Below are 15,006 nucleotides of genomic sequence, written 5' to 3'. Positions count from 1 at the left end.
TGTCAGCTATTGTTTCCCTCTAATGCTGTCCCAATCCTCTTAAATCAGAAATCCTATTTCTCTAAAGGGACAGCTCAGACATATTTATAGGAGCAGATCATGGGCTTCTGACCCCCAAAGGAAATCAGTTGAATATGTAAACTTTTGGCAAGGGAGTAACCTGCTCACGTCCCACTCTGATCATTAAATCCCACTTAACAAGCAGGGAGAGGTTTCCAAAGTTTATCCATTATATGTCTTGTCACTTTCATTTATTCACTCATTCAATCATATTTAGTAATTGCTTACCATAGGCAGAACACTGTACTAAGTGCTCAGAAAAGTACAATACAACAATAAGCAGTATTCCTGACCGCATCCTTTGTCAGCTTGGCGTCCCAGAGAGGTCACCCAGAGATATTAACGGGAGCCTGGATACCTGGGATACTTACTTAGTTTCTCGTCTCCCTTAAAATATCAACTCTTCCCTCTGAAGCTTAGCCTGCCTCAAGGATATGTGAAACCTGGGAATTAGATGGACCTGGGTTCTAATCCCAGCTCTGTCACTTACTTGCTGTGTGATCTTGGGCTAATCACTTCACTTCTCTGTGCCTCAGTTATCTCATCTGTAAACTGGGGGTTAATACTGTGACCCCCCTGTGGGACATAGACTGTGTCCAACCTGATTAGCTTCCTTAGCTTTTGGCATAGCCCAGCCCAGCCATCCAACTGGTCTGCAAGGCTCCAGCCTCCCCTAATCAGGCTCTTCCATGCTCAAAGGACAACCTGGGCAAAAGCTCTCAGGTAGGAGAGGGAAGCCAGAGGGCTGGAAGGGTCACAGGGTCACAGCTTGGTGGAGAGTTCAGGCTAAAACAGGGTGGGAGATGAGAGCAGACAGATAAGGGAGACATCCTGGGAACGAGCCATGAAGGCAGGTGTTATTGTGCAAGGCTGGTGGGGTTCTTCCTCATCCGGGTGTTGCAGGGGAGGGGTAAGGAATCTCCTAATCCCCCTAGATCCTCTTAGCTGGATTTGAGCAGCACCTGGAGGGCTTTAACATTAGGGTTTGCTCAGACTGAGAACACCTACCCCATGCGGATCGGGTGGGAGGAAAGGAGAGCAGAGAAGAGGCCAGGAGATTCGTTTGGCATAGCTCAGGGAGACAGGAGTAGCTCCCAGGCAAAGAAGACAGGAGCGACTGCATGCAGAGGAGAAAAGGAAGAGGGGGAGAGAAGAGGATTCCGGTTTGATTGGCTGGTTGATTGAGAGGTAACGCGATGGGACAGCACTTCTCCTTGGAGGAAGCAGACAAGGCCGGGGAGATGGATGTGGCAGAGCTGCAAGAATGGTACAAGAAGTTTGTTGTGGAGTGTCCCAGTGGAACGCTTTTCATGCACGAATTCAAGCGCTTCTTTGGGGTCACAGAAAACAAGGAGGCTACCGAGTACCTGGAGAGCATGTTCAGAGCCTTTGACAAGAACGGGGTAAGGACCACAGAAATTGGAAATCATAGCCAGTGTTTCAGCTCTTGATCTTCTCATCCTGGTGCTCAGTTAATCAATCAATCAATGGTATTTTATTGAATACTTACTGTTTGCAGGGCACTTTACTAAGTTTTTGGGTCAGTATAATATAACAGTTGGTCGATGAGATAACCCTGCCTACAATGAGTTTACAGCTCATAGGGGGAAACAGACATTAAAATAGACTAGAGAGAGGTGAAATAGTAGAGTGTAAGAATATTTACATAAGTATTGTGGGGCTGGGATGAACATCAAAGTGCCCAAGGGGTGAATTAGAATTAGTCACTCAATCAATCAATGGTATCTTTATTTAATGTTTGCCCATGTCCTCCTGCTGACCTGGGACTCCCTCTCCCTTCATATTCAGCAGGCCATCACTGAAAGCCTTATTGAAATCACATCTCCTCCCAAAGGCGGTGCTGGAATGCCCTCCCTCCTTATTTCCACCAACCTCTTCCACTCTTCAAAACCCTACTTAGAGCTCACCTCCTCCAAGAGGCCTTCCCAGACTGAGCTTCCCCCTTTTTCCTCTGCTCCCTCTGCTCCCCCTTTACCCCCCACTTCACCTCCCCTCAGCTAAGCCCTCTTTTCCCCCCATTCCCTCTGCTCCTCCTCCTCTCCCTTCCCCTCCCCTCAGCACTGTGCTCGTCCGCTCAACTGTATATATTTTCATTACCCTATTTATTTTGTTAATGAGATGTTCATCCCCTTGATTCTATTTACTGCTATTATTTTTGTCTGTCTCCCCCAATTAGACTGTAAGCCCATCAAAGGGCAGTGAGTGTCTCCATCTGTTGCCGATTTGTGCATTCCAAGTGCTTAGTACAGTGCTCTGCACATAGTAAGCGCTCAATAAATACTATTGAATGAATGAATGCTTATTGTTTACAAGGTTTTATACTAAACTCTTGGAAAAGTGCAATACAACAGAATTGGCACAATCTTTTGGAAAGCAGCATGGCCTAGTGGATAGAGCATGGACCTGGGTGTCAGAAGGATTTGGGTTCTAATCCTGGCTCAGCTATGTCTTCTATGCGTGATTTGGGGCAAGTCACTTCACTTCTTTTGCCTCAGTTACCTCATCTATAAAAGGGGGATTAAGACTATGAGCCCTATGTGGTACAGGGACTGTGTCCAACCTGATTAGCTTTCATCCAACCAGTGCTTAGAACAGCTTTTGACAGAGAGGAAGCACTTAACACATAGCATCATCACAATTCCTGCCCACAACGAATTAACAATCTATAGGGGGAGACAGACATTAAAATAGTTTAGGGTTAGGGGAAAGAGACTATAAGAATATTTATTTTTATTAATGTCCATCTTCCCCTCTATTTGGTAAACTCGCTTTGGGCAGGGACCATGTCAACATATCTGTAGTGTACTCTCCCAAGTGCTTAGTACAGTGCTCTGTACACAGTAAGCAATCAGTAAATACAATTGGCTGAGGTAATCGGAGTAATTCCGGGACATTCCTTCAATCCTCATCCTTTTCTCTTCCAAAATGGCTGGAGCTTCTTGGGATTTAACATGCTTCTGGCCCACCTAACACAGTAACGTGGCTTAGTGGCTAGAGCATGGGTTTAGGAGTCAGAAGGAACTGAGTTCTAATCCCACCTCATCCACTTGTCTGCTGTGTGGCCTTGGGCAAGCCACTTAAATTTTCTTTTCCTCAGATACCTCATCTGTAAAATGGGGATTAAGACTCTGAGCCCATGTGGGACATGGACTGCGTCCAACCTGAATACTTTATATATACCTCAACCCTTAGAACAGTGCATGGCACATAAGTGCTAAACAAATACCATTTTAAAAAATCAATCACTTGATGGTATCTATTGAGCACTTTGTGCCAAGTAATACAATACAGTGGGGAGACGGGGTCTGCACTTACGGAGCTTACCATCTAGCAGTCTAAACAATGTCACAGCCCTGGCTTCTTGGATATCTGATTGGGAATGCTTCGCCCTGATCTACACTCTGCCTCTAAGTCACTATAAGTAACTACCTGTCAGTCAGGACACTCATTTGGCCACACTGCGTGCACAGTCCTAAGTAAATAAGTCCTTGGTTTTAGCTTTTTTTAAGCCAGGATTTCCTATGATGCCTTTTCATTTTAAGATAACAAAATTTACTTTGGCTTAAATCACCCCACTTCTCTCTGCTCTCAACCTTTGAAGAATTTTGACAGACTTGACTCTTACTTAAACACTATTTCAAAATCTATTTAGCATAGATAATAGATTTCTGGAAGGTTAATACAGAAAGTGTGTAGTCCTTTTCTGAAAAGAATGAGAAAGATGGCACTTTGAAAATTCCCCTATGTCCACACACAAATTAGAATCTAAAACCTTTCATTATTGAATGAATTTACATTGTAATTTTTTTATCACTGATTTAAAACATTTCTATTACAAGAATCTTGGACTGGAAAGCCTGACTTAGAACTCTGGTCCTCTGATTCTCAGGCTTGTCGGTTGGATTAGTTTTAGAATAATAATGATGGTAATTGTTAAATGCTTATTAAGTGCTGGGCACTGTACTAAGTGCTGATGACTGACAGCTCTCCTCCCTCTCTTTTTCTCCTTCTCCATGATGGCACTGAAGGGTCAGGGCCAATCAGAACTGTCTTTCTGCCAGGCTGCCCTCAAAATAACTTTCCCTTAGTCGCTGCCACTGCCAACAGGCATTTGCCAAGCGAGGCCAATAGACCAAAGTTCTAAGGTCATACACGGTCCCTGCCTAGAAGGAAGATGTGGCATCCAGGGTCCCTGAGGCAGCTAGGACAGGAATGCAGGTGACTGACTTCTGGCTTTGTATCACATTTGACTTCAGATATCCAGGCAATCTGGTTTAGAAAACAAAGGGGAGTTACAAAGCTACAGAGAGAGCTGCAGGTGGGGATTATTTCCAGAATCCTTCCCTCCCCCAACCTCTCCTAACTCACACTGGTCCAGGTACTTGGAAGCAGCATAGCCTAGAGAATAGAGCACAAATCTGGGAGTCAGAAGGACTTGGTTCTAATTCCTGCTCTTCCACTTGTCTGCTGTGTGACCTTGGACACGTCACTTAAATTTTCCGTGCCTCGGCGACCTCATCTGTAAAATGGAGACTTAGACTGTGAGCCCCATGTGGGACAGGGACTGTGTCCAGCCTGATTAGCTTGTATCCACCCTAGTGCTTGGAACAGTGCTCAACACATAGTAAGTGCTTAACAAATACCATCATTACTCCCAGCTCAATTCCTGCCTCAGCCTCCTCACTGATCTCCCTGCCTCCAGTCTCCGCTTCACTGTGCTGCCTGGATCATTTTTCTAAATCATCGTTCTAGTCACAACTTCTCCACTCATCAACCAGCTCCAGTGGTTCCCCCTTCCTCTCCATGTCAAGCAGATCATTGGCTTTAAGGCACTCACTCTCCACCTCTTATTTATCCACTCTCGTCTCCCAATACACCCCAGTTTACAATCTTAATTCTTCTCAAGTACACCTATTGCCCGTGCCTTGTTTGTATCTCTCCTACCTTCGGATCCCTTCCTTAAGCCCTGCCCCTTGTCTGTAACTCCTACCTCCTTCACATCAGACATATCACTGCTTTCTCCAGCTTCAAAGACCTTGTGAAATATCCCCTCTAGGAGGCCTTCCTTAGTTGATTTCTAAGTTATATCCCCCAAATGCCACTTCGGGACATGGGCACTACTTACGCACTTGGGTGCTCATAACCTCGGCCAATTAATCAATGGAATTTATTGAGTGCTTACTGCAGCATGGCTTAGTGGAAAGAGCACAGGCTTCAGAGTCAGAGGATGTGGGTTCTAATCCTGACTGCCACTTGTCTGCTCTGTGACCTTGGGCAAGCCACTTAACTTCTCTGTGCCTCAGTTACCTCATCTGTAAAATGAGGATGAAGACTCTGAGCCCCATGTGGGACAACCTAATTATCTTGTATCTACCCCAGCACTTAAAACAGTGCTTGGTACATAGGAAGCACTTAACAAATACCATTATTATTAGTATTACTGTGTGCAGAGCTCTGCAGTAAGCACTTGGGAGAGTACAAGAGAACAGAGTTGGTTGACACGTTCCCTGACCGTGAGGAACTTATGGTCTAAGGGGTCACTTATGGTTTAGATGGTAATGCTTACATTGCTTACGTACCCTCTGACTGAAGTATCGATTTATAAAACATGCCCTCCTTTCTTTCTCCTATTTAAAAATTACTTTTCAGTGTCTTTCTCTCTCATTATGTGTTAAACTCTCTGAGGGCAGGGGTCATGTCTACTAACACCAATGTAGTTTCTCAAGCACACAGCACAGTGCTCTGCTCACAGTTGTCACTCAATAAATACTATTAAGTGATTAATCACAGGGGGTAAGGACAACAGCAGAGAGCTGGGTGCTGAGTAAGGCTAGCCTGTCACCTGGAAGTACTTCTTGACAAGAAGCAGTGTGGACTAGTAGACAGAGCCCAGGCTCGGAGTCAGAGCATCTGGGTCTAATTTCCAGTGCCACTACAGGTCTACTGTATAACCTTGGGCAAGTCACTTAACTACTCTTTGCCTTAGTTACTCCATCTGTAAAATGGGGATTAAGACTGTGAGCCTCCTGAGGGACATGTGTCCAACTTGATTAGCTTGTATCTACCCTAGGGCTTAGTACAGTGCCTGGCACATAGTAAGCAATTAAGAAATACTACTATAAAAAAATGAAGTCGGCATTGCCTCGTGGAAAGAGCCTGAGCTTGGGAGTCGGAGGATTTGGGTTCTAATCCTAGCTCCGCTACTTGTCTGCTGTGTGACCTTGGTGGGCAAGTCACTTAACTTCTCTGTGCCTCAGTTATCTCATCTGTAAACTGGGGATTAAGACTGTGGGTCCCACATGGGACAGGGACTGTGTCATACCCGATTTGCTTGTATCTCCTCCAGCACTTAGTACAGTGCCTGGCACATAGTAAGCTCTTACCATTATTATTATTATGTATTACTACACAGTAAGCACTTAACAAATACCATAAAAAAAAAAGAGTAGAAGGGTGGGAATTGGGAGATTTGGGTTCAAACCTTGATCCTACCCTTGCCAGCTGTATGTGCTTGGGCAAGTCACTGAACTTCTCTGTGCCTCAATTTCCCCATCAGTAAATGGGGATTAAATACCTGTTCTTGTTTCCCCCCAGACTGTGAACCAAAAGTGCTTAACAAATTCCACAATTATGTATTTATAATTGACAGGAGGGTTAGACACTGGGATGGGTGGCTAGGTAAGGCTGTGAATTCTCTTTCTTGGAAATCTTTCGGAACAGGAGAGGTTCCTGTCTGTCAGGGTTCGAGGTCGGGGTCATTCTGGAGGCAGGGGGATGGATGGGATAACCTTTGAGAACCCTATAAGCCTGAGGAGACTGCTTTCTGGGCAGCCTGGATTTCTGGGCAGCAGTGTGACTTCATCAATGCTTCCTTCCTGCCCACGGGGGCACGGTGTGAGGCTTAGGCTCAGAGGTTTTATTTGGTTCCAGGACAACACCATTGACTTCTTGGAGTATGTGGCAGCCCTGAATCTGGTCCTTCGGGGGAAGCTGGAGCACAAGCTAAAGTGGACATTCAAGGTCTATGATAAAGACGGCAATGGTTGCATCGACAAGCCAGAGCTCCTGGAGATTGTGGATGTGAGTCTGAACTACTGACCGGCTCGGGGTAGAAGGAGGGAGTGTCGTGGAACAGGTTGGGGTCTGGGAGAGGACCCCCTTCTAATAGAGTGGGTCTTAAATGGGAAGTGTCCAGTCTGATTACCTTGTATCTACCCCAGTGCTTAGAACAGTGCTTGGCACATAGCAAGCACTTAAATATTGTTTTTTTTAAAAAAGTGTGCTTAGACTGTGAGCCCCATGTGGGACAAGGACTGTATCTGACCTAATTAACTTATACCTAACCTTAGAACAGGGACTAACACATAGTAAGCCCTTAACAAATATCAATTTTTTAAAAATAAAGCACGGACCCCACTTGTGCCAAATGGGTCCAGGGAGAATTCCAAGTGTGGAAAGAGGATTCCAGACAGTCAAGGTGGATCCCAGGGGTGCAGGGGGGCTGCCGGGTGCACAGAGTAGACCTCTGAGTAAACTGTACCCAGCTTTGTCCTGAGCAATAGAGAAACCTGGGGGCACCTGGGGTTGGCCTCCACACAGGAATTGTATTGATGAAGCAGCGTGGCTACGCTCTTAGTAGACAGGAAATGTGTCCATTTATTGTTGTACTCTCCCAAGTGCTTAGTACAGTGCTCCGCGCACATTAACTGCTCAATAAATGCAGTTGAATGAAGGAATGCATGAAAAGACCCTGCTGGGCCTAAGAGTCAATACCAGTGCTTTTGTTCAATCCAGAAGTAGCATGGCCTAGTGGATAGAGCACAGGCCTGGGAGTCAGAAGGACCTGGTTTCTAATCCCAGCTCCACCATTTGTCTGTGTGACCTTGGGCAAGTCACTTAACTTCTCTGTGGCTCAGTTGCTGCATCTGTAAAATGGGGATTAAAATTGTGAACCCCCTGTGAGACATGGACTGTGTCCAACCTGATTATCTTGTAGCTACTCCAGCCTGGCACATAGTAAGTGCTTAACAAATACTATAAAAAAAATCCTCAAGTTTCAAGGACATAGTAAGCACTCAAATACCACTGATGATTGATGATGGTGTTTAAGTGCTTACTATGTGCCAAGCACTGTAAATTGATTCAAGATAATCAGGTCCCACATGTTCCCTGACCAGAATGAGCTTACAATCTAGATGGGGATATGGATATTAATATAAATACATCATTTATGATTTATAAAGCCACAATTATTATTATTGTTATGAGAGAAACAGCATAGCCTACTGGAAAGTGCCCAGGCATGGGAGTTAGGGGTCCTGGGTTCTAATCCCAGCTTCACTATGGGCAATTCATTCAACTCCTCTGTTCCTCACTTGCCTCATCTGTAAAATGGGGATTTAATTTAATACCTATTGCCCATTTTACTTAGAGTGTGTATCCCTGACCTGATTAATAATAATAATAATAATGTTGGTATTTGTTAAGCGCTTACTATGTGCCGAGCACTGTTCTAAGCGCTGGGGTAGACACAGGGGAATCAGGTTGTCCCACGTGGGGCTCACAGTCTTAATCCCCATTTTACAGATGAGGGAACTGAGGCACCGAGAAGTTAAGTGACTTGCCCAAAGTCACACATTTTATCCCAGTGTTTGTTTTGTTTGCTTTACGGTATCTGTTTAGCACATACTCTGTGTCAAGCACTATTCTAAGGGCTAGGGTAGATACATGTTTGTCAGGTTGGCCACAGTCCCTATCCCACATGGGGCTTACAGCCTAAGTAGGAGGGAGAACAGGTACTGAATCCCTATTTTGCAGTCAAGGAATAGAAAAGTTAAGTGACTTGCCCGAGCTCACACAGCAATCAATTGACAGAGTCAGGATTAGAATCCAGGTCCTTTGACTCCCAGGCCCATGCTCTTTCCATTAGACCACACTGCTTCTCAGGCAGTATAATTGGTGGGGCCTCGTAGATATGACACCTTGTACTCTATCCACTTTCTCCCTCCACTGCCTGAGAAATCAGACTCTGGGGAGCTTAAATCAGGCTGAATGAGAGCATGAGCCCCTTGTGGCTCTGGGTCCCTCAGCTCTGCCATTCAGTCTCTCTAGAGGAGTCATCAAGGGAGGCAAAGTACCCATAAACCATGCTCTCCGTCGGCCGCTCCGTTCTGCCTCACACCCTTTGTGCAGTCACTCGGCCTGGTGCCCGTTTTTTGGTCAATGATAAAAGCAGTACCAGTACCACTGCTTAGTACAGCGCTTGGGACATAGTAAGTGCTTAACAAATGCCATCGTTATTATTATTTATTATTCAGGAGATCTGAGTTCTAATCCTGGCACTGTAACTTGCCTGCTGTATGACCTCGGAGAAGTCTCTTAACTTCTCTGGACCCTCAGTTTCCTCAGCTATAAAATGAGGATTCGATACCTGTTCTCCCCGCCACCCCCCTTAGAGAGTGGGCCCCATGTGGTACGGGGACTGTGATATGATTATATTGCATCTACCTGAGGATTTACTTGGAACAAAGAGATTAACAAATACCACAGTTATTATTATTACCACCGCCTGCTGAGTGGGAAGATCATGAGCCCTGCCCAAGAAGCTCTTGAACAGCCAAGGAGTCTCCAGACTCAACTCAGGAGAATCCTGTATGGGCCGAAATCTTGGGTCAAACCAAATCCCAGCGAGGTGGAACCAGACCCTTCCCTAAATCCCACTTGGGCTAGAAGAAGCAGCGTGGTCTAGTGGATAAAGCACAGGCCTGGGAGGCAGTAGGATCTGGGTTCTAGTCCTGGCTCTGCCACTTGTCTGCTGTGTAACCGTAAGCAAGTCCCTTAACTTCTCTGTGCCTCAGTTACCACATCTGTGAGATGGGGATTAAGACTGCGAGCCATATGTGGAACAAGGGCAGCATCCAGCTTGATTATCTACCCAAATGCTTAGAACAGTGCCTGGTACATAGAGCTTAACCAATACCATAAAAAAAAAAGGTGAGAGTGACCTCAAGTGAGGCAAGCTCAGCCAGACGTAGGGGTTGTAGGGTCCTGTAGCCCAGGGAGTCTGCAGTGATTTCCAACATGCTCAGTGCTCTCACGTTTGAGCAGCAGGAATTTGTCATCCGCATTCCTCCAGACTGAGTGCCTCGGCCTCTGCCGCTGCCCCCTCTAGACTGTAAGCTCGTTGTAGGCAGGGAATTTGTAAGTTATATTGTGATATTGTACTCTCCCAAGCACCTTTTACAGTGCTCTGCACACAGTAAGTGCTCAATAAAGCACTTAGAGAAGCACTTAGAGAAGCAGCGTGGCTCAGTGGAAAGAGCACGGGCTTTGGAGTCAGAGGTCATGGGTTCGAATCCCGGCTCTGCCACTTGTCAGCTGTGTGACCTTGGGCAAGTCACTTAACTTCTCTGTGCCTCAGTTCCCTCATCTGTAAAATGGGGATTAAGACTGTGAGCCCCACGTGGGACAACCTGATTCCCTTGTGTCTACCCCAGCGCTTAGAACAGTGGTCTGCACATAGTAAGCGCTTAACAAATACCAACATTATTAATAAATATGATCGACTGACTCAACTGCCACAGCCCTCTAGTGGGAGGAGACCAGGTTCATCCCGGCTTGTTCCTTTTGGCAGTCAATTTACCAACTGAAGAAGGCCTGCCGCGTGGAGATGGAGGCGGACGAACACATCCCGCTGCTGTCCCCGGAGGAGGTGGTGGACCGGATATTCCTCCTGGTGGATGAGAACAGTGATGGTGAGCAGGGGAGGCTGGCATGGGAAGTTACTAGCAGCATGGCTTAGTGGATAAAACATGGACCTGGGAGTCAAGGATGTGGGTTCTAATCCCGGCTCTGCCACTTGTCTGCTGTGTGATCTTGGGCAAGCCACTTAACTTCTCTGGGCCCCAGTTGCCTCATTCGTCAAATGGAGATTAAGCCTGTGAGCCCCACGTGGGAGAACCGGATTATCTTGTATCTACCGCAGTGCTTAGAACAGTGCTTGGCACGTAGTAGGAGTTTATCAAATACTACAATTATTATTATTAACTCAATAGCCATGGCAGAGAAAGAGGCTACCCGGTGGCTCTGGTCGTATGGGGAATGCAGGGAGCTGTCATCCCACTAGGCTTTGGGGCAGTCATCCTGTGTGCTTTCCTCACACACTCCAAGAGATTTTTTGCCTGCCTTTTCAGCAGAAACCAAGCCTGTCCTTCACATATTCATTCATTAGCATTTATTGAGCGCTTACTATGTGCAGAGCAGTGTACTAAGCACTTGGAATGTACAATTCGGCAACAGACAGAGACAATCCCTGCCCAATGACAGGCTTCCATATCTTTCCCCTCCATCTCCCGTGGCACCTCTCTCTCTCCACCTCCCCACCCCGAACTGTCCCTCTTTGGTCACTGCTAATCTGTTTGCCTCTGTCCCCTTCCTGCCCTGCTCTGTAGGTCAGCTGTCCCTGAATGAGTTCATCGATGGGGCCCGGCGAGACAAGTGGGTGATGAAGATGCTCCAGATGGACATGAAACCCGGCGGGTGGATCTCCCAGAGGAAAGGCACCAGCTCTTGACACAGAGTCTCAGGCGCAAATTCCTCTGTGAAGACCGGGTCTATCGGGCCACCATGAATACTCTGCCTTGTACCCGCTCGCCCATCCCCAGAGGGTCAGCAGGACCCTGATCCCTGGGATGGTGGGGGGACCTTAGCCCTGCCCAATCACCTAGCACCCCCATCTTGGCCAGGGCTCTCCCTCTTCTGTGCTGGAGGAAGTTGAATGCTGCAAACACACCAGGAAGATGGGGACAGGGCCTATGCTGGGAGCCCCTACGGGCAGCTCTCCCCTTAGGCCTCTGAGAGGCACAGAGCAACTCTAGGAGAGACTGGAAACTAGAAAGAGAGAGTTGGGATGATTTCACCTGGAGGAGAGAAAGCTGAAGGGCTACTTATGAACTGGGCCAAGCCTATGAAGGGTCAGTTCAAGGGTGATACTGAGCAGTTTTTCACTGTCCTTAAGGGCAGCAGACTTAAGTTGCCATGAGGGGAGGCTGGGATGGGAGGTTAGTAGCAGCATGGCACTCTATTAAGTGCAAGGAAGGACACCGTGGCTAACAGGAGACAGGAGCTTTTTTTTTTTTAAAAAAAAAAGGCTCCTCACCTTTCTAAAGAGTCATAGGCGTTCGCCTGCCTGAAGGCAGGGGGCTGGATTAGGTGACCTCCTAATGATCCTTCCAATTATTGGATTCGGAAGTGCTGGGGGCAAGAGGGCCACCCTCCCTGGCAGTCACCCACTCATAATAACCAGAACTTCCCGGAGACTCCATGGAGGGATGATGGAAAGGAGCGCTGATAGGAGAAGCACTAGTCCTTGGGCTGTGGAGCAGCCAATGGGCCTAGATCTAGGGCCTTTTGTGTTTCTTCTCCCTCCTCCACTCCTACTTCGGACTCTCCAGCTGGCCAAACCCACCAATGAAGGATCAGGATGGCCAGTCCTGATCCAAGACCCATCAGACTCTCCTTCTCTAACCCATGGGTTTCTAGGTCTAGGGTTAATCTACATCCTCTTGACTTGGTTATGTTTTTTCTTCCAGGACTGTAAGGGGCAGGGTTCAGGACTCAAGCTGGGTTCCAGCTGGGGAGGTGAGGGCAGCTTCAGCACGATGGAGAACCAGGGTCTGAATCATTGGCTTTCCCAGGGAAGAGGTTTTGGGGTTCCTCCCTCAAACCCAGTCCTGGGGAGAATTGACCAGGAGAATCAGGGTCACTTCATCCACTTTCTTGTCCCTACCCAGACCCCAATGCACATAGTTGGAGGTGGCCCTCACTGGCTGTTAAAGCTTCCTCGGGACAGCTATTTCCTCTGGCTGCCTTTCCCAGGCTCACTGTTAGGAAGGGCTTCTTAGAGTCTTGTCCAGTCCCTCCTGCTGCAGGTCTGAGTGCCGTTGGCAAACTATCTGCCTACTGTCACTCAATAATAGTATTCCAAGGCCTTTGGGGTAAGGGTTGTCAATTTTTGTTTTAGAGTTTTTTGTGCCAAATTTCATGGGTGTCTCTTCATTGTAGCTTCTTTTAGCTCAGGAAACGTGGTAGTCAGGGGTAGGGGAAAGGGGGATTCTATGGCATCTCAGGCTGAGGCTTACTGTCCTCCTGGATTGGAAAATGTTCATGACTTTGCTTCGTATATAGGCACCCCTGGTGTAGGATGGGCTCACAGCATCTTGTGACCAGCATCTTCAACTTCAACAGGAATATCTGCTCCCTTCTCTGCTTTCATTCTTCACTTCACCGTCCCTATGCCAACCTTGTAATGGTACCTCATTGGCTACTTCCCTATTGCCAACCATTGCTCAGATAATAATGATAATTATGGTATTTGTTAAGTACTTACTATGCACTGAGCACTATATTAAGCACTAGTGTAGGTACAGGGTAATCAGATTGTCCCATGTGGGGCTCACATTTTTTTAATCCCCATTTTTACAGATGAGGTAACTGAGGCTCACAGAGCAGACAAGTGGAGGAGCCGGGATTAGAACCCTTGACCTCTGACTCCAAGCCTATGCTCTTTCCACTAATCCACGCTGCTTCTCAGATCTTTTCTCTTTATGTGACTCCCTTCTCAATTCCACCAAACCACACCATTAACCACTGTCAGAGCTCTCTTAAAAAAAAGCCCTCCTTTTTTTAAAAATGGTATCACTTAAGCACTTACTATATGTCAGGCACCGTATGAAGTGCTGGAATAGATACAAGATAATCGGGTCAGACACAATCCATGTCCCACACAGGACTCACACTTTTCATTCCTATTTTACAGCTGAGGTACCTGAGCACAGAGAAGTTAAGTGACTTGCCCTAGGTCAGACAGCAGACAAGTAGCAGAGCCAGGAATAGAGCTTAGGTCCCAGGCTCGTGCTCTACCCACTAGGCCACATTACTTCCCTCTTGTCTTCCAATTGACATTCCCCAACCTTCCCAGCCCCACCTCCCCTCAACCTCTTCATCACTCCTGTGATATCTGTCAATTCAATTTTTTATTGATTGATTACTTTTTTTTTAAATTCTCACTCTTTTACTTATTGCATTTTTGACCAATTGTGTCTGCTCATCTCCTCTCTTAGACTGTAAGTCCCCCAGGACGGGGATAATGTCTCCTACTACTATGAGAAGCAACATGGTATAATGGCTAGAGCATGGGCCTGGGAGTCAGAAGGTCATGAGTTCTAATTCTGGGTCTGCCACTTGTCTGCTGTGTGATCTTTGGGTAACTCACTTCACTTCTCTGTGTCTCAGTTACCTCATCTGTAAAATGAGGACTGAGACTGTGAATCCTATGTGAGACAGGGACTGGTTCCAACCTGATTTGCTTGTATCTACCCCAGCGCATAGTACAGTGCCTGACATACAGGAAGCGTTTAACAAATACCACAATTATTATTATTATTATTACTTCGGTAGTACATTTTCCCTGTGCCTACCACTGTGATTTCTGCACACTGTAGGACTTCAATAAATGCTGTCTGATAAAGCTCAGTGAATATGTGGGACACAAGTGCTTATTAAATGTTATTAATAGTTGATAACAGTGCTGGGCTCTATGTTGGGTAAAACCTGGACTTGACTTTCTGGAAGCTGGAAAATGAAAGGGATGCTCTCACTCTCTATTATTTAGCCACCTGCATTGGAGAAGCAGCATGGCCTAGTGGAGACAGCAAGGGCCCGTGGGTCAGAGAACCGGGATGCTAATCCCAGCTCTGCCACTTGTCTGCTCTGTGATCTTGGGCAAGTCACTTAACTTCTCTGTGCCTCAATTCTCTCATCTGTAGAAAGTGGGGATTAAGGCTGTGGGCCCCATGTGGAACATGGACTGTGTCCAACATGATTATCTTGTATTTACCCCAGTGCTTAGTACAGTGCCAGGAAAGT

General features: G+C 46.6%; 2 protein-coding genes across 2 annotated transcripts in view; one reads left to right on the top strand and one right to left on the bottom strand.

Moving 5' to 3' along the window:
- Positions 1-15,006, bottom strand: part of GUCA1A (guanylate cyclase activator 1A) — a 36,055-nt gene that overhangs the window by 7,612 nt on the left and 13,437 nt on the right. The window contains exon 5 of the mRNA XM_039912706.1: positions 10,724-10,813. The gene's annotated coding sequence lies outside the window, so the exon portion shown is untranslated. The remainder of the gene's footprint in view (positions 1-10,723; positions 10,814-15,006) is intronic.
- On the top strand, positions 1,217-11,653 carry GUCA1B (guanylate cyclase activator 1B). The gene is made up of 4 exons (XM_001508310.2): positions 1,217-1,463; positions 7,012-7,161; positions 10,715-10,835; positions 11,532-11,653. The coding sequence occupies exons 1-4, from the start codon at positions 1,257-1,259 to the stop codon at positions 11,651-11,653; spliced, it is 600 nt and encodes a 199-aa protein (XP_001508360.1). The 5' UTR covers positions 1,217-1,256.

The sequence above is a fragment of the Ornithorhynchus anatinus genome, chromosome 7, assembly GCF_004115215.2.
Source record: "Ornithorhynchus anatinus isolate Pmale09 chromosome 7, mOrnAna1.pri.v4, whole genome shotgun sequence".
In the NCBI taxonomy this organism is placed as follows: domain Eukaryota; kingdom Metazoa; phylum Chordata; class Mammalia; order Monotremata; family Ornithorhynchidae; genus Ornithorhynchus; species Ornithorhynchus anatinus.
This window is presented reverse-complemented; position numbering and strand designations above follow the sequence as displayed.

Excerpts from the sequence above, each read along its gene's own strand:
- GUCA1B (XM_001508310.2), top strand. The coding sequence starts at position 1,257 with ATGGGACAGCACTTCTCCTTGGAGGAAGCAGACAAGGCCGGGGAGATG. Across the intron at positions 7,162-10,714 it reads AGCTCCTGGAGATTGTGGAT|TCAATTTACCAACTGAAGAA; the intron begins GTGAGTCTGAAC and ends TCCTTTTGGCAG. Across the intron at positions 10,836-11,531 it reads GGTGGATGAGAACAGTGATG|GTCAGCTGTCCCTGAATGAG; the intron begins GTGAGCAGGGGA and ends CCTGCTCTGTAG.